This window comes from Ambystoma mexicanum, chromosome 13 (genome assembly GCF_040938575.1).
Source record: "Ambystoma mexicanum isolate Mex_15411 chromosome 13, UKY_AmexF1_1, whole genome shotgun sequence".
NCBI lineage: Eukaryota > Metazoa > Chordata > Amphibia > Caudata > Ambystomatidae > Ambystoma > Ambystoma mexicanum.
The window spans coordinates 712,799,978-712,824,194 of NC_090938.1; the positions used below are offsets into that span (position 1 = coordinate 712,799,978).

The window sequence follows — 24,217 nt, forward strand, 5'->3', positions numbered from 1 at the left end:
GAGCTTTGTTGTTTAGGCATTTGTGGATAAGGGACGCAGATTTAAGGTTGACTTTTTCTTGGGTGGAAAGCCATTTGTGTTTTCGTCTTATTTCTGAAATGTGTGCACTTCTGGGGATACTTAGGGCCGCTCTAAGTGCATTGTTTTGGAGCACTTGGATTCTGTGGATGATTTGTTTGGTAGTCCCTATGTAGAGGGCGTTGCAATAATCTAATTTCGATAAAATGAGGGCTCTAGCTAGAATAAGACAGCTGTCCTCTGAAAGGAATGGTTTCCCAGCTCGTATTAACTTGCATGTATAGGCAGTGGATGATGACAGTGAGTTCACCTGTTTGGTGAAAGATAGTGTCGCACCAAGGTAAAAACCTAGGGTTTTTACTTCTCTGGCGACCTTGATAGTGTTACCATCGATGATGAAGGCGGAGTAGTTTTGGTTAAGTTTGGAGATACGGGCTGCCGTGCCCAGGATGATGAGCTCTGTTTTGTCATCGTTCAAGCATAGGCCATGGTTGGCCATCCATGCTTGAACGATGCTATAGACTCTATTCACCAGAGCCAGATCTTCGACGTAATCCCCAGTAAGTGGTAAGAGAATCTGAGTATCATCTGCATAGTTAGTGTAGGTGATACCCAGATTATCAAGATCGTCAAAGAGTGGCTTGGTGAAGATGTTATAGAGTGTCGGCGAGACGCAGGATCCCTGGGGCACTCCGCAAGTGATTGGGATAGGGTCTGCTGCCGCTGCGGGGGAGAACACCCTCATAGTCCTGTCACTAAGAAATGATTGAATCCAGACTATAGCCTCCTCTGAGAAGTGGGCAGCCGAGTCCAAGTGATTACATAGGACTTTATGGTCCACCAGATCAAAGGCGGCTGAAAGGTCTAGAAGGAGGAGGAGAGCTAGTTTTCCCTCGTCTCTGAGTGAGTCTATTTGGGCTTTTAGGTCGATAAGGGCAGTCTCTGTGCCGTATTGCGGACGGAAACCGGATTGGCGGGTGCCGAGGAGATGGTTCATCTCAAGGAAGTTCTGGATTTGGGTGTATGCTACCTTGTCTAATATTTTTAGTAGGAAGGGAACCGTGGTGATGGGCCTGTAGTTGGTAGGAATGTTGGGGTCCAATGTTTGCTTTTTTAGGAGGGGGAGTACCCAAGATTCCTTTAGGTTGCGGGGGATGGTGCCCGTAGTAAAGGAGGCATTGATAAGTTTTGTGATAAAGGGGGCTAAATCCCTAGCCGCATCCTTGATCAGTTGTGCGGGGCATTGGTCGCCTTTGCAATTAGAAGGTTTGAGAGTCAAAATGGTCTTCTCTACCTCAATTACTGAGACCTTGGAGAAACGGAATTGGGTGGATTCTGGGTTGTTGGATGTGTGAGTTTTGACTATCAGAGGTTGAGTTGGCAGAGAGGCTTTCTTTAGGGCAATTTTTGTTTGGAGGTTGGATACTTTGTTGGTTAGTGCCAGTTGTATGTCTGTGCACCAAGTTTTGTCTTTGATGGAGTCATCCTGTACTGTGATAGGAGTTTCCAATTCCTTTAGGATGGAGAATAGCTCCTTCATGCTGGAGTTGGATTGGGAGATCCTATTATTATAGGTTTCTTGTTTGGCCAGGATGATGTCTTTTTTTGTATTGCGAGGAGATGTTAATTAGGTTAGTTTTATTTTCAGCGGTCGGATGTCGGTTCCAAGCTGTTTCGCATTTTCTCTTCTGTAGTCTTAAGTTTTTTAGGTGGGGTGTAAACCATGAGTTCAAATGCTTTTTGGGTTTACTGATCCGAAGTTTAAATGGAGCAGTACTGTCAAGAGCAGAGCACATGGCTGCGTTGAATGCATCCACTAGGATGCCTGGGTCAGAGTGGTCAGGTAGGGAATTTAGTTTGGGTAGGATGTGGGGCAGAATATTGTCGGCTGTAATGTTTTTCTTGTTTCTCGTTAAGGTGGGTGTGGCTGGCGTGGGTGTTAAGACTATGGGTCTTTTGGTGTTGAGGGTGAAAGAGATAAGGTAATGGTCAGACCATATTTGGGGGGTGATGGCTGTTATAGAAGGGTAGCAGTTGTGACTGGCAATCCAGTCTAGTGTTCTTCCCTTGATATGTGTGGAAGTATTCACGAACTGCGTGAAGCCTAGCACTGACAGAGTATTGTCTGTGGCAGTAGCATGATGGTCGTTGATATCGTTGAGCCCTAGATTGAAATCTCCTAGTACTAGTGTTTGGGAGGATTCTTTTAGCTTCTCAGAGATAACAGTGGTGATGTCTTCAGTGAAGGTGCTGACGGGGCCAGGGGGTCTATAGATAAGGTGGATATTTAGTGTTTGGGAGTTCGCAGTCGGTAATTTGATAGAGAGAAGCTCGCAGGATTTGAGGGAGGGTGTGGGTGTGATTCTCATAGAGAGATCAGATTTGGCGATAATTGCAATTCCTCCACCGCGCGAGTCTGGTCGTGAAGCGGGGTGGTCACTATCTAAGCTAACATAATATATTATCAATAATGCATGCACTAAATAACACTTGTTCAAAGTCTATCATTCGGTTATATCTCTATAAAAGTCACACATATATCAATACTATCAATTAACATTGGATTATACAGGCCTTAGGTCAAGGGTATTGACCACTATAATACACTGTTTGAAGTGTGGGTCTGTGCTCACAAGAATCTCCGATATGTGGCATTTGTTATTGATAGGCAAAGATATACTGCAGTAGGGGTCTAATGTTAGTTGTGGTTCTGCTAAGTGGCCATCATGGCGTGGTCAGTGGTCTGGCACATGAAGAGAATACCTTCCAGGGACACAGGGTCAGAATGGCAGTAAGTTTCCACTGGCTAGGGTGCGTGGGCAAGGACACGTTTGTGGAGATGAACGAGCCATGTGCTTGGTTCAGGCCGGTTCACATGCAGGACCGTGATCTCAGAGAGTGATGTGTTACATTTATTAGCTGTTGCAAATACCTCTGGAGTTTTCCAGTCAGAGTGGGAACGAGGCTGTGGGCCATGTGCTCTGCGCGCTGTACTATCGCAGTGAGGCCTGGTCACCAAAATGGAGTGGAAAGGGGGTACAAAAATGGATGCCCCGTGTCCTTTAACATCACATAAGGGCAAGGGACGGGCGCAAACGGCCAAGGTGCCGAACAGCATGTACACTTCAAAAGGTATCCCACGCCCAGGGGCCATCGCTCACATGGCCTCCTCAGACCCTGTGTCTCCAGGCAGGCCTCCCCTGAGGCAGGCCGCCCCCCTGCAATCCACATAAGTGTCTCCATTCAGCAGTCTTCCTGTGCCTTATCTGCACACCCCAGGCCCATCCATCCCACCCCCCTCTATCAAAGGCGGTTCGCACCCGGTGATGAGCGCTGGCATGGGGGGCTGTGACAGGCGCAAACGGCCAAGGTGCCAAACAGCATGTACACTTCAAAAGGTATCCCACGCCCAGGGGCCATCGCTCACATGGCCTCCTCAGACCCCGTGTCTCCAGGCAGGCCTCCCCTGAGGCAGGCCGCCCCCCCTGCAATCCACATAAGTGTGTCTCCATTCAGCAGTCTTCCTGTGCCTTATCTGCACGCCCCAGGCTCATCCATCCCACCCCCCTCTATCAAAGGCGGTTCGCACCCGGGGTTGAGCGCTGGCATGGGGGGCTGTGACAGGCGCAAACGGCCAAGGTGCCAAACAGCATGTACACTTCAAAAGGTATCCCACGCCCAGGGGCCATTGCTCACATGGCCTCCTCAGACCCCGTGTCTCCAGGCAGGCCTCCCCTGAGGCAGGCCGCCCCCCTGCAATACCACGACATACACACGTCATTCATTCACAAATCCACCCCTGTTTCTAATACTTTATAAACCACTTGATATGTCTCATGAGAACATCTTTGTGCTTTGCAAGTCAACTCCTGAACCTTCTACCTGAGAAGCACTGAGATCTATGCTAATATGCTCGTCGCTGTGCTATCTGTGACCGCTTCGAGCAAACTCGTCAGTGTGCTACCTGTGGCCATCTATCTGTTCTCCTGCAACATACTGCTCGGCCTGCTGAATCCAACTGTTTGTTGGTCAAGGTAAGGCTATGTATCCCAGGCATATTTCGGTCTTTTTTACATTTCAATCTATTTGCTATTACAGTACCCAATAGAGCTATGGTCATTGGTCTCATTGCTATTAACTTGAGTTTCAATTGTTATGCTATCAATACATCTATTTATTTTCATCTGTGTCAATTGTCATCGAATTGCATCCTTCGGGGGTCCAGTCTATAATGTAAGCATGGTTCCTTTTCGTGCAAGACAAAACAGAAATTTCTGTAACTTATGCAAATACTAAGCCGCACATGATGAACTGGTATAGTTCCGGCGACCAAAACAAACCTTGCATTGAGCATGGTATGGTTCATTTACTTTTTTATGACATTTTTATTCATCAAGGTTTTATAATAATCTTGATATTTACTTTTCAGAATTTTCAACAATTCCTGCCTGTTCGATTAGCGGTTGCCCTTCGAAGACCCATGCTAAATCTGAAGGCACTACAATGCATGTATTCCCGAAAACTGTTGATCGAATAAGAGAATGGGTCAGACATTACGGATATCCACTGGATGAGCTGGAAAGTAGAGTCCAACAAGTCTTTGAGGACAAGAGGGGTGATCGATACCGCATCTGCAGCCGGCACTTTCCCTCGAACATGTACACCACATCTTGGGTAACAAAGAAGAACAAACGGCGATCGACACGAAAATTGCTTGCAAACGCTATTCCCACTCTATTCATCCACAATCCGCCACTAGTGAGTCAAGTGTCCGTTTTTAGCTTTAGGCCTTGCAGTAGTGTGTAGGTAGCCGAATGGATTCATTGATATTTTAGGTGTGGTTTCCAATTTGTAATACTTTCGACATTGATATGAGTGTATAGCTTTTTGAATAATGACATTTATCAATATATTATTTTTAGATTTCATAACCCACAAATGAAATCTGTATATGGGCACAGGGAACTGTGCTATATTGTGCATTACTCAAGTATTCTGTCTCCTTACATGGCAATTTTAAATATTGGCATTTCATTATCAAACAATAATTTACCTTTTCAACTTCTTGACTATCCCTTGAATCTGAAGCAAGAACATTCTACTTCCGTCACATGCTCGCAGTTATCAACCACTGCTAGCGCGTATCAGGTAATCATACTTGGCTATTCCGCTACAGACTTGTTTTATGCATTTCAAGTAATAGTTTGTATGTATCGTGTGATTATTTTACCAATTGTTTGGTTAGTGCTTTCCAATTGATATACACCTTAGTTGTCGTCCCCTGGTGTTTGTTTTCAGTTATAATTAGTGTTATCCATACTAATGCAAGTACTGTCTTTCAGGGAGATGCTGAAGCGCCCACCACATTGACAACAGCCCTAGAGGTTCTTCAGCAGCCCGAGGTATGGATACTGACAGCTCAACTGACCATGATCATCAGGACTGGAACACTTGTCGTTTGATTGTTCTACACAATGTTTCATTTGTGGTTAGCCGTTGATATGTACCTGTGCGGTCGACCCCAAGCGTGTGTTGTGTTTTCAATATTGTAATCCTTACTAATGCAAATACTATGTTTCAGGCTGTTGTTGAATCGTCAACCCACGCACTTGATGCAGAGCCTGACATTCAAGTAATTCCGGTGGAAGCGGGACCATGCGGATACGAATCGGTGCAACAGCTTTCGGAAGTGCGCACCACATTGACAACAGCCCTAGATATTCTTCAGCAGCATGAGGTATGGATAGTGACAGCTCCATCGAGTGTGATCATATAACGTGATTCCATTTGCTATACTTTCTTCCCTATTAACGCAAGTACTGTGTTTCAGGGAGATGATGGAGCTTACACTACAATCACAAGATCACATTTATATGATGCAGATGTAAAGAAATCGGAGAAATAAGTCAATTAAATCTGATCATTTTTAAATATTCCTTGATTCTTTTAGATAATGCAACATTTGTGGTTATCTCTTTATATGTACCTGTGCCGTCGACCCCAAGTGTGTGTTATGTTTACGATATTGAAAACCATACTAACGCAAGTACTGTGTTTCAGGGAGTTGCTGATGCCTCCTCTTCAATACAATCATTTGTGGCAGTCCATGTAGAGCCAGAGGTATGTATACTGACATCTCCATCGAACTAGGTCATCAGAGCTCGAATACTTGTCGTTTGATTGTTCCACACAATGTTTAAATCGTGTTTGGCTATTGAGATGTACATGTGTGTTCGTCCTCACTTGCGTTTTACGCTAACATTATTTTGATACACAGTAATGGAAATACTATGTTTCAGGGAGTCGATGGAGCTTCATTCCGTGCGGTCTATGCGGATACAGAAAATATAGTCGTTGCAGCGCAAGAGGAAGGGGAGACATGCGGATACGTATCAGAGCAACAGCGTGCAGATGTTGAAGGTCGAGTCAAAAAAGTTGTAAAGAAACCAAAATAAGGTTAGTTACAAACAGTTCATAACTTTAGAAAATTTTTTGTGCTGGGGACTATTTTATGTTTTTTTCCAGTAAATTGTACTATACTTTATTTTGTGTTTAAACTGAACATCCCTTTTCCAATCTGTCCTCTAGTTACCTGTGGGTCTACGAACTATACATACATACACAGACAGTGAAGCGAAGGAGAGATGTTGCTTGCCAGACCATTTACACTATGGAGGCTATGGAGGAACTATTAATTCAGACGCGGCGTGTTGAGACTCGGGATGCTCATGTCCAATGGCCAGAACATGAAATGAATGTGTCCGGAGAATCCAGCAAAGTTTTATTGGACCATTGCTACAGTACGACCGCACCGCCGCAACAACATGATACTGGAAGTATTGAAGATAGCTCTGAACTAGTCGCAGATCAATTCACACAATCTACACCCGCCAAAGAATTGCCACCAAAAAAGCTGTCGACATTGTTGTGTTCTCCCATCAATGTTGAGGTAGCAGATATTGAAATGACAGAGAATGAACCAGCAGCAGCATTCACCGACGCATCAGAACTTGATAGCAGCGACATTTCTTTCAAATGTGGTGATATGTCCTCAACGTCACAGGCCGAATCAACTTTGACGCAGGATGACAGTCTAATGAAAGAGGGCAAATACATAGTATTCGACAGTTGTTTGATATATATTATAAGTATGCTGAAATGTGGGCATTCCGTCAGAGGGAAAGTATGTGGGAAGCCATTGATTCATGTGACTCGTCAAAAACAAGGCAGTAACGTCACAATACATGCCGCCTGTAGATTACATCATACGTTCTCATGGTCTGCACAACCGATGCTGGGGAAACTGCCAGCAGGCAACCTACTGTGTGCAGCTGCATCACTTTTTAGTGGCTCCAGTTTTAGAAAGTTAGAGTCCTTCTTTCAGTTTGTGGGACTCCATTTCATTTAAAAAACGCAGTACTGCAAATACCAACATGAGTATCTGTTTCCTGCCATTAGTGATGCTTGGAAAATTGAACAATTGTCTCTAGCAAGTAGATTTGAAGGCAAACGATTCAGGCTAGCCGGCGAGGGATAGTGCGACAGCCCTGGATTTTCTGCCAAGTACTGCACCTACCACTTTCAGGACATGGATAGTAAGAAAATTGTGAGTTCGGTGGTCGTGCAGGTAACACAATGTACATCCTCAGTGGCCATGGAGAAACTAGGATTTATAAAATCAGTGGAATATCTACAATTGAGGGGAATGCACATCGACCTCATAGCCATGGACAGACACGTTTCAATTGCCAAGACAATGAGAGAGAAATTCCCACATATTAAACATCAATTTGACGTATGGCATCTTGCTAAATCAATCGATAAGAAAATCTCGGCTGCAGAGAAAAAAAAAGGTTTGGAAAGTATTTCAGAGTGGTCCCAGTCTATCTGCAACCATCTTTGGTGGAGCTCTAAAACTTGTGAAGGGTCGTCAGTGGAAATACTACTTGAAAAATGGCGGTCACTGATGCACCACTGTACCAACGTGCACCGCTGGTCAGAAAACCTAAATTTCCACCAATGTGAACATGGCCCTTTATCCCCAGTGGAGGCACGGAAGAAGAAGTGGTTGAATCCATCTTCACTGACACACAAAGCCATTGAGAAGATTGTTTTCGATAAAACTCTATCAAGAGATTTGAGGGGACTGACAGAATCCTGTCACACAGGAGGTTTGGAGGTGTTCCACAATATGTGCCTAAAGTACAGGCCAAAGCACTTGCATTTCAGCATACGGGGCATGAGACATAGGACTCTACTTGCCGTCTTGGCCCATAACGAGAATCTCGGCCGTGAACAATCTAGGACTAAGGGTAATGTAAGGATGCCTCGTTACACTAAGGCCTTTTCAAAAAGAAGTAAGCAATGGGTGATCAAACCAGTCTATGAGGAAATGGAGTTCGACTTTGTCAAAAGCCTTATTGTTGCTGTATTAGAGAAGCACAGATATGGAATTTTGAATGTTTCTGTGCAGAGCACTGATCCATTGCCACCCAACATTGCCACTGTGCCATGTCCACCCAAAGGAGAGCTGGTTGTGAAGTACAAATCCCGGTTTAAATAATTGTAATACGATTGTCTTTTTGTAAATAAATTTTATTGTACAGTGTGCATACAAAGTACGCTAACCCTAACCCCTACCTTCACCATTCTGGGTGCCGAACTACCTGGGTGTCATCTTTGAATTATCTCTCTATTCACCTCATATTGTCTATTTGTGTATGTATATATTTTTGTTGATGTAACTAATTCTCGCAATCTCTTATAAATGCTGGGCACTGTTAACCGAGGGGAGGCTTGCGTATTGCAAATAATAAAACAAACAATCAATAAATCTCACTTTCAAATCAAGTGCTCGGGTACTTTATACTTTCCCTGACCTTCCACAAAAAATGTAAAGTCTCAATAGTTATGGTTCTTTGGGGCTTCAAAGCTCGCAGACAACGAGGACAAAATTGGGGCCTTAGAACGCGCCAAGCGAGCCGTTGCATGTTAGAGAGAAGCCAGTTGGCATTTGCACATTGAGGCGCACTACATAGATGGATTCGAAACTTCAAGTTCTTACAGATGGCTTTACTACGGGATGTTGCATAGAAAGAATGTATGCTAATTTCTAGTGAAGGCCAGCGGCTTTCATTTTCAGCTCGTGCCCTGAAGAGGCCCACAACTCGCACTGGCAGCATAAGGTTCTATTGTTTTTTGACCTTGAGAGACGGGGACCATGCTGAAAGAACTTCATTTGAAGGGGGGGGTTGGGGAGTGCAATAACATTTGAGACGATAAGGCAGAAAATTCTTAAACTAGACTGAGTTTCATGTTAGTTCAGTATACGAAAAATCGTTGTCAAGAGCACAGTGGGATTTACGGACTGCATTACGCAGAGACACAATGGAAATTGCAAATATAATGTAAGTAACTCTTTAGACGCTTTTATACCGGAATGAAGAATTAATGAATGGATGCATGTATAAATGATTGAATGAAGAGCTTTGAAAAGGTTTGGGATCGTCCTTGTAGCGGGCACATGGGCATGCAGGTCCACATTCCACACGCATGTAGACAAAAAGTCGTTTCTCATTGTGTACCAACCTCGATTTATTTAGTTAGTTTTCGCATTGATTTTAGAGCCAAACATACTCCATTGCACTAACTTGAAAGCAAATAGTTTCAGCTCGGCCGTAATAAATAAAATGAATATAATTAATAAAGATCGGCTGGCAAGACTAATTATAAAGTTTATGTTTTCAAAATAGGTACATACTCCCGTTTTGCCCATGCCACCAGTTTCAGAAACCGGCAGATGGTTTTTTTAACCGCCAGCTGCAGCTTAATGTAAACAACTGCACAATCCTGATGATCGTATGGGGCGATCGCCAAGGTTCTATATGCCCTTACGCGGTACTAGCGGCTAGAAGCAACATATCAACCTTTACGCTGGCCTAGTGCCTACTTGATGGAACAGCCTTGCGGTTCAACTTGCGACAAAAGTGCCTCTTTGAACGAAAAGCAACACCCTGTGTACCATAAAGGAACAGTGCGTGATTCACGATAACATTTTAAGGATTTGTGGATAGTGATAAAAGAAAATAAATGACTTTTGGAGTTCATATGTCAATTGCTGAATGTTCTATAAACATTTAATGTCAAATAAATGTACTTTACCAAATTTACCGTGTTGCTGTTTGATTTTAAAGTACAGTTTCATATTCCGAATTGTCGCGCGCTGTGTTGTGAGCTGATCTGTGTTGGTTTCCTTGTTCTGTGTGAAGTCGCGTAGAAGACGACTGGGCGCGTTTGCCTACGCAGCACAGTAACGTCACGGAGAGAGGCAGGGAATATGAATGTTTTGATAATGTCAGGCTCATGGGCGGGGGATATGATTTAGTGCCGCAAAAGCAGGTCAGCCAGGGCGATGGGGGGAAATGATAGGATTATCACAAAATGGCAGCTCCCTGGTGCCTGTTTTCGCTTGCGTTTAATGGACGAAAACTCTGGTAAGGTCCATAGGAAATTATTCTAAAATCAAGCGACTTAGGCTTAAAAACACATGGCCGACCCGTAGGGGCAATAAAAATTTTTGACCGAACCATTCCTTTAATTTCACATCCTTACCTTTCATGGCCTGTAAGAATGTCATCATATGTTCCCTTGTTCCCTCCCTTGCCTTGAAGCGCTTTGCAACCCATTGTGTACAGGTGCTATATAAATAAACTATCCTATCATATCATATCATTGGGGATTTGCTGGTGAATCCCAAGTGGCACATGACATCTAGTGCTTTTTTTCTTACTCGATAACTAATGGATACGTTGCTAGCTAATGAATCTGGAGACCCAAGTTTGAACCGTGACCTTCCCATTTGTTTTTTAGGCAGTGAGATCAGATTCTAAGAATGTCTTATTAGTGTTTCATTGTAAGTCTGTTTTCAGTTTCCATCACATTGCGTCCAGAAGTACAAAGTAACTTTCCGTTCCAGGTCAATGCACATGCTTTGCACACCAGCTTCAAGCCCCATGGCTTCTGGCATTTCTGTTCAAGTTCTGATTGACCCCCGTACCATTTTTACTATTGCATAAGGGTATTGTGTATGGTATTTACGGTGTGATTACCAGTTTTGAGTTGAGATATGAGTGTTACTCTGCTGTATAATGATTGTTTTGTATAATTTTTAACCATCATCCGACTGAGGAAGTTCTCAGTAGCGCAGAAAAGTTACAGATGTTTAATAGCGGCTTCAAAGTTTGTGGAATCAGTTGAGTTAATAGTTTGAGACAGAAATGTGGATGCATATTAAGCTCATGATTTAAATGAAATCATTGAAGAATTAATATTTACGAACCAACTCAAGCTTAAGCAGATATAATGCAAATGGCGCATTGCCTACAATCTTAATGCAAAAGCTCAATATAGAGCCTGTTCAGCTGCCTACTTTCTTGATATTCGTCAAGCAAAAAGACTGTATTTCACTCAGACGTGGAATCGGCCCTCTGTCTACCTAAAACTCTTTTCGGTGGTTCGCTCTTTCTTCTGAGAAAATTACACCTGTTATCCCTCCTACACAGGAACAATGTGATTCTCTTGCCCAATTCTTTATCTAAGATTGATACCATCCGTACTGCCATTTAAGCATCCTTGCCGTCCCATTCCTCTAATGGCTGCCTCTTCCCTCTGTTTACTGAGGAAACAGTTATGGGGTCGATACAACGCATGAAATCTGGCTCTCCTTCTGATGTGATTCCGTTGGCGGTTAAAGAAATTGCTAGCGATATCCTTAGCGATATCCTTACGGAACTTACTACATCTGTCAATGTCTTCTGCGAGACAGGAGCAATCCCAGCTGAACTCAAAATTGCTACAGCTATTCCCTTGTTAAAGAAACCTTTGCTAGATCCCTCTCTGCTTTCCAATTTCCATCCTATCTCTCTTCTCCCGTTTTCTATGAAACTGCTGGAATCCCTGGTCTTCCCTCTTGTCTCCTCCTTTTTAGAGTCACCTACACTGCTTGATCCCACCCAATCCGGTTTTAGGGCTGGCCGGGGGACGGAAAGCGTATTGTGTCAGTTCTGGATGACATGGCCAGGCTGGTTGATGCTGGTGGGGCTCTGATTTTGTTAGCTCTCTCAGCAGCCTTCGACACGGTTCACCATCCCATCTTGCTCACCCGCCTTTTTTGGCTGACCACGCTCAGGTGCTTTCTCTCACCCCTTTTCTGTATTGTTCTTTTAACCTCACTTGTGGGGTGCCGCAGGGCTCGGCATTGTCACCCATTCTCTTCAATATATATATATCTGGCCTCTTATCTGTCTCATCCGCTCCCTCAGCGTCAGGTGCTATTTTAATGCCGATGACACCCAGTTTCTAATTCGTCTGGATTTGTCTCCCACTGAGGTGTCATTGTGCTTTTACCAGTGACTGGCTGCTGTAGGTGAGTGGATGAGCCGGAACTGGCTGAAGCTGAATGGGGACAAGACAGAGGTGATGGTGGTGGGTGTCCCCCCTGATCCCTCACTCTGGGTGTCTTCCTTCTGGCCCTCTTCTCTTGTTTCTCTGCCGGTCCCTGTGGCAAAGGTTAGGAATCTTGGTGTAATTCTTTCTGCTTCTCTTTCAATGCATGACCAGGTCTCTGCTGTGTGCAAGACAGGCCACTTCCATATTAAGATATTGAAAAAGGTTCTGCCGCTTCTTCCAGGCACTCTTCATCCTCCAGTTGTTGCAGCCATGGTACTGAGTCGTCTGGATTATTGCAACTCGCTGTATCTCGCCCAACCGAAAGGCTTAATCCAGCGGCTTCAGCGCCTCCAAAATCTGGTTGCTCGTGTCGCTACAGGATCCCCCTATGGCGCTCATTTTACCCCGGTTCTGCATGCTTTGCATTGGCTTCCGGTCAGCCGAAGAATTGAGTTTGAGTAATTGTGCATTGTTCACCGAGCACTCCATGGACTGGGAGCCGAATACCTCAGTCTAAGTTTGCTCGTTACCACCCCTCTCGTACGCTGTGTTCGTCCCCCCTGAACTGCTGGTAGTCCCCTCCTACCGCCGTGAACTCATTGGAGGCCGGGCCTTTTCGATTGCGGCAGCCCAAATGTGGAATAGCCTTCCACCTATGATCAAGGCTATATCCAATCATCTAGCCTTTAGAAAATCTTTGAAGACTCTGCTATTCTAATTCTTTGTGGCTTATAGATGTTGTCCTTCACCACTCCAAGATACCTCTGGTGACCGTGCGCTTTAAAAGTTCAAATAACATAACCATACATGTGTCTCATTTCATAAAAGTGTGTGCTGTTGAATAAGTTACATTGTCCACTTTAAATGCAACTGCTCATCCGTGCTTGACGGAATACGGCACATCAACAATTAAGGGCCTATCCTGTGGTTTTTCTATTGCCAGATTCTATAGTCTGCGACTAAGTCTGCAGCCTTGTTCTGGAAACAAATGCAGAAGTCACTCAGTGGCGCCACCCTGAGATAGTGGAAGACTGGCAGGGGGGTGGGTGGGGGGGGAATCCCCTGGTCACTTCCTCTTGGTGCCCAACACTTTCCGGAGGTTGTTCACATAACATCTGTGCAACCCCACTTGCCTCATGCAGACCCCTCTCCCAACCCCAATGAGCAAGAGCGCAATGGTCATGGCTGTTTTCCCACTGAACCAACCAGCTCCAGCCCCATCCAGGGCAGCAAAACCTTCAGAGGGCAGACAATAGTTACCGCCTCCTCGCTTGCAGCAAAGTTTGCAGCGCACTCCTGACGGTACTGCAGCTCTAGCCATGAAGCTGCGGCATAGCCTTTTAAGGGAAATGCTTTTCCAAGTCCAAGCAACAGTAGCGTGTCTGGAAACATCCATGATAAGACGCAAGATTGGAAAATATGCATCGCATGGGAACAGGATTCGCCTCTGTGGACGCTGGAGTCGCAGAAGCACATTCTATCAAGCTGGTGGGGCCACTTCAAAAGCAACGAGCAAGGCGAAGATGCCTTGGTCCCCAGTGCATGAAGCCTGCGGTGTGGATACACTCGTTGCATTTCCGTGTGCGGCGTTCTAAGGAATCAGACATCCCGGGTTCCCAGATTTGAGAACTCCCGCAAAGACAATTTACCAGCGCTGCATTTAGTGAACGGAAACAGGTCTAAACTGTGATCCGTTGGCGTTTTGAATAATGTTTCACCTGCTCACAAATCCCCAGTTTAGCACAAGCAGCTAGCTACAAGTAGGGTTGAAAGGAGTGAAAGGAATTTTCAAAATGGCGACTGGGACTCGTATACATTTGGCCCAGCCCCATAAGCCCCAATCTGGCGTAGGTTTAGGCAGAAGCAAACCAATCCACAGCTTTAGGTCAATACTAGACACAGGTGCAGAGCCTCTGCACTACATCGAGACAGAAGAAGGGGCGGCCTTCCTAAAAATACAGCCAGCCCAATTCTGGCAGTGTGGTTGTAGGAGCTGAGGCTTGTGTTTGGAGAAGGCTGGAGGCTGAAAAGGGGTGGAAGAGGAGGAGGCTGGAGAGGTGGCAGAAGTAGAGCACAAGAGGAGGCAGAGAGAGCTGTGAGGGGTAAGGAGGAGGAGGGATGAATGAACAGAAGGAACTGGTGGTAGTAAAGGAGAACAAGCAGGAAGTGATAACATCAGGAGAGAAAAGTGAACAGAAGGTGGTGGTAGCAAAGGAGGTACTAACTTTAGGAGGTGAAAAGTGGTGATAGTAAAGAAAGTGGTACAATCTGAAGACAGAGTTGTCAAGAGGAGGTGATGGGAAGGAGGAGGTGGCAACCACGGAGGAGAGAAGATAGAAAGGTGGTGACAACAGATGGAGGACAGGCCCAGGTGGAGGGGGGGTTATCAGGAGGAGGAGGGTGGTGTAAATAAGAGGTAGTGGGAGAAAGGGCTTAGAAGGAGGTGGTAGAACCCAAATGCCAGAAAGAGGTGCAGATATCAGAGCCGGAAGTGACACAAGAGGAAAAGAGTGGTATAAGGAGGCGAGAGCAAAGCACACAAGATCACGGAGTGAAGGAGAAAAATATGTGAGGCCAGGGCCTCGCAGGCCACAAGAGGAAGGTTATGAAAGGCCCGGCCAGCCCTAGACAGGAGCAGATGGTAGGAGGAGGAATGGGATGGGCCTAAGCCGGTTTAGAGAGTGGGGGGGATAGTCCTGGGTACACTGAGTCCGCCACAAGGACCTCTCTCTAGCTCTACCTGCCAGTTGTGACCAGCAACTCATCAGGCCACAAGACTTGGTGTTAGTCGGTCAAGGGGTTCGGGACCCTGGAAACCCACATCTATACTACACAAAAGAGGATTTGTGAACCTGCAATCCTGCAGTGACGGAGGAGGGATGTTGAGTCGACCTCCGGCAAACTCACTGGCTCCAGAGGTGTGAGTACCTGCATCTAGCAGAGATGCATTCCTTTGGAGAAGGCCACCCTGATCATTGTTATCATTTGTTGTGGGGAGATCAGTTTGCTTTTCAGATGTCTCCGAATTCTATATAGTCTACAAATAAAAATAGTGTACCTACAATACGTGATACTTCATGATCCCAGGTGTCCTACATGGCGGGTCCCAGAAAGGATACTTGCACCAAACATAGATTGGGCAAAGCAAGGGAGCTCAATCACAGCTGTTCTGTAATATAGACCAATTCCCCATCAACCACATACGTTATGTCATCGCTGGGTGGATAGCCAATGGGTTAAATCGCTCACGTCTAACATAGGGCAAGCATGCACTTCGCAAGTTTGACTCCTGGCAGGACCAACTCAGCCTTTCACCCTTCCAAAGCCGATAAAATGAGTAACATTATACTGGGTAATAATAGCTGCTATTATTACATTGCTTAGAAGTAGTGGGAATCTGGCATGAAGCGCTATATAAACCTAATCTCATTAAATCACGCTCTCACACAACAGACGCGCTTTGTCCTTCAACAGGCGCAATCTGGGTAGGCGGGAATTGGAAACAAGCAGGATCTTTCTGACACTGTGCCCAAACACAGTGTCAAAGTGTATAGCAACAAACAAGATCTCTCTGGCATTCCCCTAGAACACACACTGTTGAAGTACCTGGCCACAAACAGTTTCTATCAGGCACTGCTCAAGAACGTGCAGCCTTTTATTATCTAGGACTTTGGGGTTCGCACCCACCTGCCCGGGAGGATAGCTCAGCGGCAACATGCTCTGCTTGGAAGCAAGACGACACAGAGCAACACAGGTTTGGTCCGCGGGTCCGCGCTTAGAAACCTCTGGGTATTAAGCGTGTTATAAATAACCTATCATATCATACCAGAAGACAACAGCTACAGGACTCTGCCTACTCTCCCGTCCCATCCTTATGCAACACACCATCAGTGTTAAAAACGGAGATATACGTTAGCTGGTGTAGCGCTTTTGTACTTGCACATTGAGGAACCAAAATTAAGGTTATTGTGGTATTGAAAAATGAGCGATGCAGCTGCCAACATTTTGGCACACAGAGAGAGTGCACAATCGACATTCGCCACACTGGCAAGGCGCTGAACGCTTTACCTTCTACTAGGCTTCTTTTGGCCAGCATGTGAGGGCCGCTGCAGGCTAAAGGCTACTGAAACACTGTGCATCTCCCCTGAAAACTTGAATGACCAAGGGTGCCCTACAAGGACCTGGGAGCAGTGTGCCACCTCAGACGCCCTGACCCTGGGGTACGTCCAGCCCCAGCAAACCCTAATGATTGGAAGCACAGCCGAGGTGGTGTGTGGATGCTTTGGGTCTAGGCAAAGTGCCATTTTGCAATCCCCACCCCTCCTTTACAAGAAGCTATTTGTTGGGCAAAAATGGCACCCATGTTGCCATTCTGTGGGTGGCATGCTAGGCAGGTGATTTTAATTGCATTTTGATAGCAACAGCCCTGGCCACAGCCGGGACCCCAGCATGCACTCAAGGAACCCGGCAATATAAATCTACTGCTAATTGTGAATCCTGCAGCATCAAACAAATGCCACAAAGCAGATGCATCCAAATCGTGCACACGCTGAAGAAAACAGTACACATAGTAGCTACAAAAGAAATCCTCAAGGTGATCTATAGCGCATCCTGACCGCCATCTGCACATAAACCTTAACAGTTCATGTCGGAAGAGTTTCGCAGGCACCTGAGATCTCTATGGCATTCACACCCGAGTGCCGACCACAATATGCAGACCGTCATATGCAATGGCGCCCAATCAAGTGCACCTTTTGTACACACTTCATACATCTCAATGCCTGGAGACCGCGCAAAGGGCAGACGTTGCACTTTAGAAATACTTCAACACTGGGCATGCCAAGTGAGAATTCTTTACAACTTCTGCAGTTTTAACCATGTTCTCTCAATCATACCACATACTCTTATCAGCAGTCAATTGACTGAATTTACTTGCGTTTGATATGCAAGAATTTGTTCCTGGAAATATAAAATGTTGGAAATATAAAATGTATACACTTAATGTTGCGCCACCATGCCTCCGGGCTGATGCGTGTTCAACAAATGTGAATAAATAAATAACAATTAAATACATGTTGTAACTAGTAAATGCTGCTTGGCCATCAGATGCTACTTCTACTGGTGTGGGATAATTGAATCATGTATTTAACATGCGAGGATAAACATTCTTATAATTAATTTCTTATTTTAGGAAACTGCATTGCATACACTAGAACAAAATAAAAAATGGACATATGCAGAAAGAGTAGAAAAGGATAGTAAGTTGTGCTACGTGTTGTTGTGTGGAGTTATAGCATGCATCGCTAGTTTGCATGGTCTCCAGCCGTGAAGACCAAGATTCCATTTTGTAAATTAGAGCAATGTGCACCTGCACGTACCTTTGTTGAAGCGGGCTCGTCGCCAGTCTGAAAAGAATACAAAACAGAGGCCTCAGCAAAGGGAATGAGTTGCGCCTTAGACTGCACCACATTAAGTGGGACTTGATACAAGAACGTTGCAAGACTTACCAAGCTCGTCTTCAATTGCCTCTAAAAAACAAAAACGGGAACACAAGCATGAATCGGGTCTGCCAGATGCGTACATCTGCACGTGTTAAATCTGCTTTATTTGTAAGTCAGCATGAATTCATTCTCTATACATGGAACTGTTCAGAGAAGAAGGCACAGTCCTCTTCTGCCAGTGAAATTGACACTTCTTGGCACTTTCCTCTCTGGAAATTCTCTTTTTCAATTGAACAATGAATAGGATTTTCAGAAGAATTGAAAACCGATATTAAGAAAAGGAAGTCTATAGAATGGTCTTGCGGCTAGAGTTCATTCCTACCCGAGTCAAACCTAGAGAGCTCAGTAGGAGCAATCCAACAGTGGATTAAACAAGAGAAAGGGATCAAAAAGCACAGCAGAGGCCACTATAGAAGTACATCTACAGAATACTGTATTAATGCCCCGTGACTTCTCTCCTTCCTTCCCTGTGTGTCTTTGTAGTTTACTTCACCCACTGCCGCTCATTGCCTTGATTGCTCTTTTTTGCCATCACTTTGCCCACACAAAGGTAATTCCTGCCGCTTCATTCTCGTACCCCTTTCTCGTGAAACGCCACTATTTCATTTTGTGTACCCAGTCCAAATGTTGACCCTCCAGCACCTTCTGCCTCCACAGTGATACCCCGCCACCCTCTCTCTCACATCAAGAGCATTGAAGAACCTCAATGGGGAGCTCCTGTGGGGATATTGCCTGATACATGTTGGATTCTAAATTAAAACATTGTTTGCTTTAAAGCATATATACTTTACGAAGTACAGGTCCAAGATGATGGCCCTCTCTTAAATTAAGGCAATGTTTTCAGAGCTAAAGGATTGCACTTTGGACACTCATTCCATCAATTAACACTTAATTTTGCAACATATACTCCATAAAAGCATAATAAGGCAAACAACAATTTCAAAACATTTAAAAGCTACAGTTCATCAATCATTTTTTAATCTTCTCACCAGATTTTTTTTTTTTTAATTGGTCAAAGCAATATTGGGCATTATTACGAGTTGAGTGGTGTGGGTAAAATGTGGCACTAATACAGTTTGCCACCGCATTACTGCACTGCCCAACTACAAGTATGGCAGTAGGGAGTTGGAAAAACCTCCAGCAGGATGCTGGAGGTTATTCTGCTGCCTTACCGCCATAATTTCGATTATTTCGGTGATATTACCGCCGGCAGTAATAACACAGAAAATACCCATGGAGTCTTATGGACTCCATAAATGCGAACTAACACCACAATGCCGCCACTTGTAATCCAGCAGTAATACCGCCGGACCAAGTGATAATAACAGTATTACGATTTGGTGGCATCTGGGTGGATTTACTGCCCAGATAACAACAAACACGTAATGAGCCCCAATCTTTTGTACCTAAACAATTTGCTATTCCTTGTTAAATTAGGAGCAGAGTTACATTCTTCGTACCGTACCATGCACAATAAAAAACATACTGATATGCATATATTTATACACATTTCCTTTTAAATGCACTCATTGATTTTGCTAACCCTCTACACATTCCAGAGTTTGTCAAAACCACAATATTACATTGGTAAATTATCGTAATTACTCCACGTCATTCTTTTGTGAGGGAAACATGTTTACTTTTGTAAACTGTGTTGGTGCCCAAATGTAAATGCTTGCCCAATTCATTTCTGAAATTAAAAGACCACTTTTATGTGTGCTGTTATAAGTGGTAAAAAGGAAGGCTGGGCAGCACTGCCTACGTTTCTGCCTTCACAAAATGGGTCCCAGTCATCTTGCTCTAATGCTACCAGAGATGGGGCTAAACAAAGGACATTCATATGGGTCTAAATATTGATCTCATCGATGCACATACATTTTATTTTCTTCCTTCTCACTTGCCCATAATTGAAGCCAACAGAAGTTCATTAAATACTAATTTGGTTAAAGGGCTTATTTCTTTTGTCGTCGATTGCAGTCTTTGCTATTCCTCCATGTCTATACAGGACTTCAATGGAGGAAAATATCTCACTTTTGGTTTGACTAATTTAATTCCATCTTTTTCAACCTCCGCCCTATTGTTAGACACGGGATTGTATAGCTGGTTGGACTCTCCTGGAATTTCTTCCATAGTTCCGAACTAGCTTTCCAGGCTTAACCCATTTCTTTCTGCTATAACATAGCACAGCCAAGTAACTTTAAGGACATATGGATTGGGCAACAAATCATTAACGTTAGACTTTGTTAGAGAAGAATGTTATACTTTTAGAAAAGGACACCTAGAGGTGTAAGGAGGTACATTTCATTTGTTCTTAACTAGTTCCCCAAATACCTTTCCCATGTAAGGCCTGTGGATTTCTCTGGATAAGGAAACCCTTGACATGGATTCTGTTGGAAAATGTCTTAATGACAGCATATCTTTAAAAAAATATTTGTTAATTTGTGTGTTTGGTTAAATACAGCCATATAAAAGGGAAACGCATACAAATTATCAAACATTGTGTGAGGCAGGCATGGTATTAAGAGAGAGACAGACTAAAAAGTAAGTTTGGAAACCTTTATTTAGAAACTTTGTTGGACTGGTGTAATACCTAACAGGCCCTAACTCTAAAGGGGTTGTTACCTAAACTGATGTTTCTAAGGGCCGTCAATGTCTGTAAGTCCAAAATCAAAGTCTGTGTCTAAACCTATGCTTGCTCTCACTCTTAGATAAAGTGTGATCAGTAAAGTGTGATCAGAGTTCTTCTTAAAGAAAAATGCTAGCTCAAAAAAAAAATGAAAACCAGTCTGGTTTCAGGCAGCCTTTCCATCAGGTGTAGTTCTGCCAGTTTCAAAGCTAGTTTAATTCAAAAGGGTTGCCCTCAGAACCTTCCCCGTAGGGCTCTTCTAGCAAATCAATAAAGGTTCCAATGTCTATGGGTCTCTTATGGGTACTTTCCCCAAGCTTCAATCCTGCCAGCACCAAACAAAAATACACAGTCAGTTCTTGTCAGGCCTCTCAGGGTTCCCAACCCCAATTCTAAACCTCTCCTGCAAAGTTCAGAGCTTCCCCAAGCTTAGGCCCCTCTAGTCCCAAACAAAAGTTCACCTTGTCAGGATGTTCCCATTTTAAAACATAGTTCTTTCAATGGGGCAGTGTCAGAGACTTTCATAAATGCAGGCTCTTGCTCCTCCCCTGCACGACCACTCGGACTTCTGACCCCTCTCCTTACACTTTATGGGCCTCATCACGAGTTGGGCGGTAACGCTGGCGCTGTTAGCGCCAGCGCTAATAGCCCTAACGCCAAACCCCCCGGCGCTATTAGCGCCAGATCACGGGTTTGGCAGAACGGTTATTGCCCATTCCCCATTGGGCCCATTCGGGAATTCCTCATTCCCCATTGGGCCCAATGGGGAAAATTTGCGCTATTACTGCCAGCGGATTTCCCCCCAGTTTAGAGCTGGAGGGAAATCTGCCAAAGCCATGATCTGGTGGACCCTTAAATGTGGCGGTAATAGCGCTACTGCCGCATTTAAGGGTTACCGCCAAACTCGTGATGAGGCCCTATATCTTCCTTCTGGCGCCTTTTTCCTCCAGTGCCCTTTCCAATCGGTTCTCATTTCACTTTCAACTTTCTTTCCTTTCGCCGTGCGCAACTGCACCTTATTCCCACTCTTCTGTGCCTCATGCCACACTCCTCTTTGCTTGATCATGTTTTTGGCACACTCTTTTCACTTGGTAGTGCACCCTTGCACCTTCCTATCTCTTTATCGTGACTCTTGAATTTTCCTTTTCCTGCTTTCAGGTCGCTCGCACCCTGTATTTGCGTTCTGGCAAATTTAATTCCACTCTTTCAGTCTTCCGGGTCGCTCGTACCCTCTTTGCTTTTGCTTGCTTTAATTTCACTGTTTCAGGACGCTTGCACCCTCTCTTTGCTTTCCTTCTCGCTTTCTGTCAGCTTTCGGTTTACCATGCCGCTTGCATCCTTATTACTTTTGCGCCTGCTCCAGCCACCCGCCCGCTACTGAGTTTCTCTTTCTGTGAAACTCACCCAAGTAGCGCGGCTCTGGCAAGCTGCTCATTGGGTTGTGTGGGTTGAGGTCAGGGTCTCACCACCTGCCCCTCAGACACCTCTGGGACCGGCACACGTCCCAGGGGGACAAGCACTGGCTTGAACATGGCCAGCAACCTGCAATTCACCTTCCTCCGGCTCCTTGGAGACCCGGCTCCCTCGCCACGCTGCACCCTTTCTGACACACAGGGTGAGTGTCGGGGTGTCCTGCTCTCTTTCAGATTCTCCAGGCTTCTCTTCCTGCAGCCTCCACGTTCCAACCAGCAACCCCAGCTCGCTCAACTTCTTGGGCAGAACCACACTGTTTATAACTTGAGAGTCAAGTGAAGTCAGGTTTGATTGATCAAGGTAAAGTGCCTGACTTTGCGTGACTCTATTAGTGGGACAGCCTAGTGGTGTACTGTGGTAGATCTCTCTCTGCTTCTCACTATTATGTCTATGGGTAATCTTCACTGCTCCCGGTCGCCTCTTCCTCGTCCCAGTACTTGTTGGAAATGGGAAGGGGGACACAGTATAAGAGGGAAACTAAGATTTACATGTTGGGTTATTATAAGGAGACTGATAGAGGAGAGAGGGGAATCCCCTGGTCCTGTTTTTATATGCCGAGATTGATTCCCCTTGTATTAGGCTACTTCTTACTCCTGACATCCTGCCATTAAAGTATGGATCTTTACAGGACCCCCTATGGTCTGACCCAAGAGAAGAAAATAGGTGTTAGAGCTATGTTTTTGTCCCTTTGACCCTCCACCTTGCCAGTTTTAGTTCCGCGATGATATTTTTGCAGGGGATTACAGGCAGGAAAGGGTTTTGAATAGTTTACGGAGTGTCGGAAGCGGCCGTTGCTAGTCCTTGTATCACGGTGTTATGGAGTTCCTTCTGGTCTAGCTACAGTGCGGCTTGACGCTGTTACGCCCTTTCCTCTAATCATAGATTGCTTGCTCGCCCGTGCCACCGCACCAGACAGCTCGTCTCAGCTTCCCTCAGCTTCCTCTGTGCCTCCATTGTTATTGTCCAGTGTTGTTCAAAAGCAGGAGCTGGATGCCGAGGGCCGAGGGCTAAGCGAGCTGTGAGTCGTGAGAGCCGGCAAAGTTGCAAAACAGAAGTCACAAGAGCCGGCGGGTGGAGAAAGCCGGAGAAGGCGCCCACACCCACACACACGGCGGAGGCTAGGGGCGAGGCTGCATCAGTAAGCGATAACAGTAAGCCTGTATGCAAGCCTAGAGAGGTGAGAGAGGGTGATTGTGGACGTACTGAGAGTGCCGGCTGAGGTCGGGAGTTAGGATTCAGGAGTCTTCCCTTAACTCTCAATTGTTAGATTTCATCTAGTGGAATCTAGTTGAATTCTGGCTCTGAAAGTTCTGAAAAGCTCTGCCAGTGCTTATACTAGGTGGATTCTGTATTGTCCTCCTGTGTATTGTCCTCGTGGAATTTCGTTTTTAATTTGAACGCTGTTTTTCTCCTACAAATCCCGGTGTTGGGATAGTACTTGAGTTTTTCATCGTTTCCCAGCCGGTTGATCAGAGGCCTGTGTGTGTGCACAGGGGCCTGCGGGAAGTTTTGTGCAGTAACTGTGGGCCTTTGAGCCGCATAGACTTGTGGTTTTCACGTGATTCTGCGTGTGGAGAATTTAATTAGAGCCTGGAGGAGTTTGGCTGAGGTCTAGGCTTCATAGACTTCGCTGGGGCTTTTTAACTAGAACTCTGAAGTTACAAAAAAAATTGCAGAGAAGGAACAGGAGGGAAAATACGCTTTTTTTGAGACAGCAGAGTATTGGAAAGTGCGCAGTAACCCGATCGAAGATGATCTCAGAGCTCCAGAATGGGAGGAGCCCAAAACGGCTAGCAGTCCCCTAGCCCGAGGTTCAGAGGGGCCTCGGGAAGCTATTGGGAAGGATTTGGAACCTGGGGTTGGGATTCAGCAGGTCCACGTGCAAGTTCATGTGGACCCCCCCCCTTGCCCCCTCTCGACACCAGCGAGATCCAGTGGAGGGCAGGAAGCCAAACTCACTTTGGTGGACAATTGGAAAAAAGGCCTAGAATTCACAATTACCACAACCAAAATACAGAAAAAAATAGACGAGCATTTCAGAGAAAAACGATTGCTGTGTGAAACTGAGGCCGATAGAGATAAGGTTGGCTTAGTAAACCCTAGTAAAAGACTCATAAGGAACAATGAGTCCGTCAGGTTATCATTGGATTTG

The 24,217-nt window shown here is 45.2% G+C and overlaps 1 protein-coding gene across 8 annotated transcripts in view; it reads right to left on the bottom strand.

Annotated features, from left to right (window-relative positions):
• Window positions 1-24,217, bottom strand: part of LOC138521770 (butyrophilin-like protein 9) — a 379,874-nt gene that overhangs the window by 279,337 nt on the left and 76,320 nt on the right. For all 8 annotated transcript variants that reach the window (XM_069634842.1, XM_069634841.1, XM_069634844.1 and 5 more), the window contains 2 exons: window positions 17,973-17,993; window positions 17,844-17,870 (listed from right to left, as the gene is read on the bottom strand). In XM_069634842.1, coding sequence (XP_069490943.1) covers window positions 17,844-17,870; window positions 17,973-17,993 — 48 coding nt within the window. The remainder of the gene's footprint in view (window positions 1-17,843; window positions 17,871-17,972; window positions 17,994-24,217) is intronic.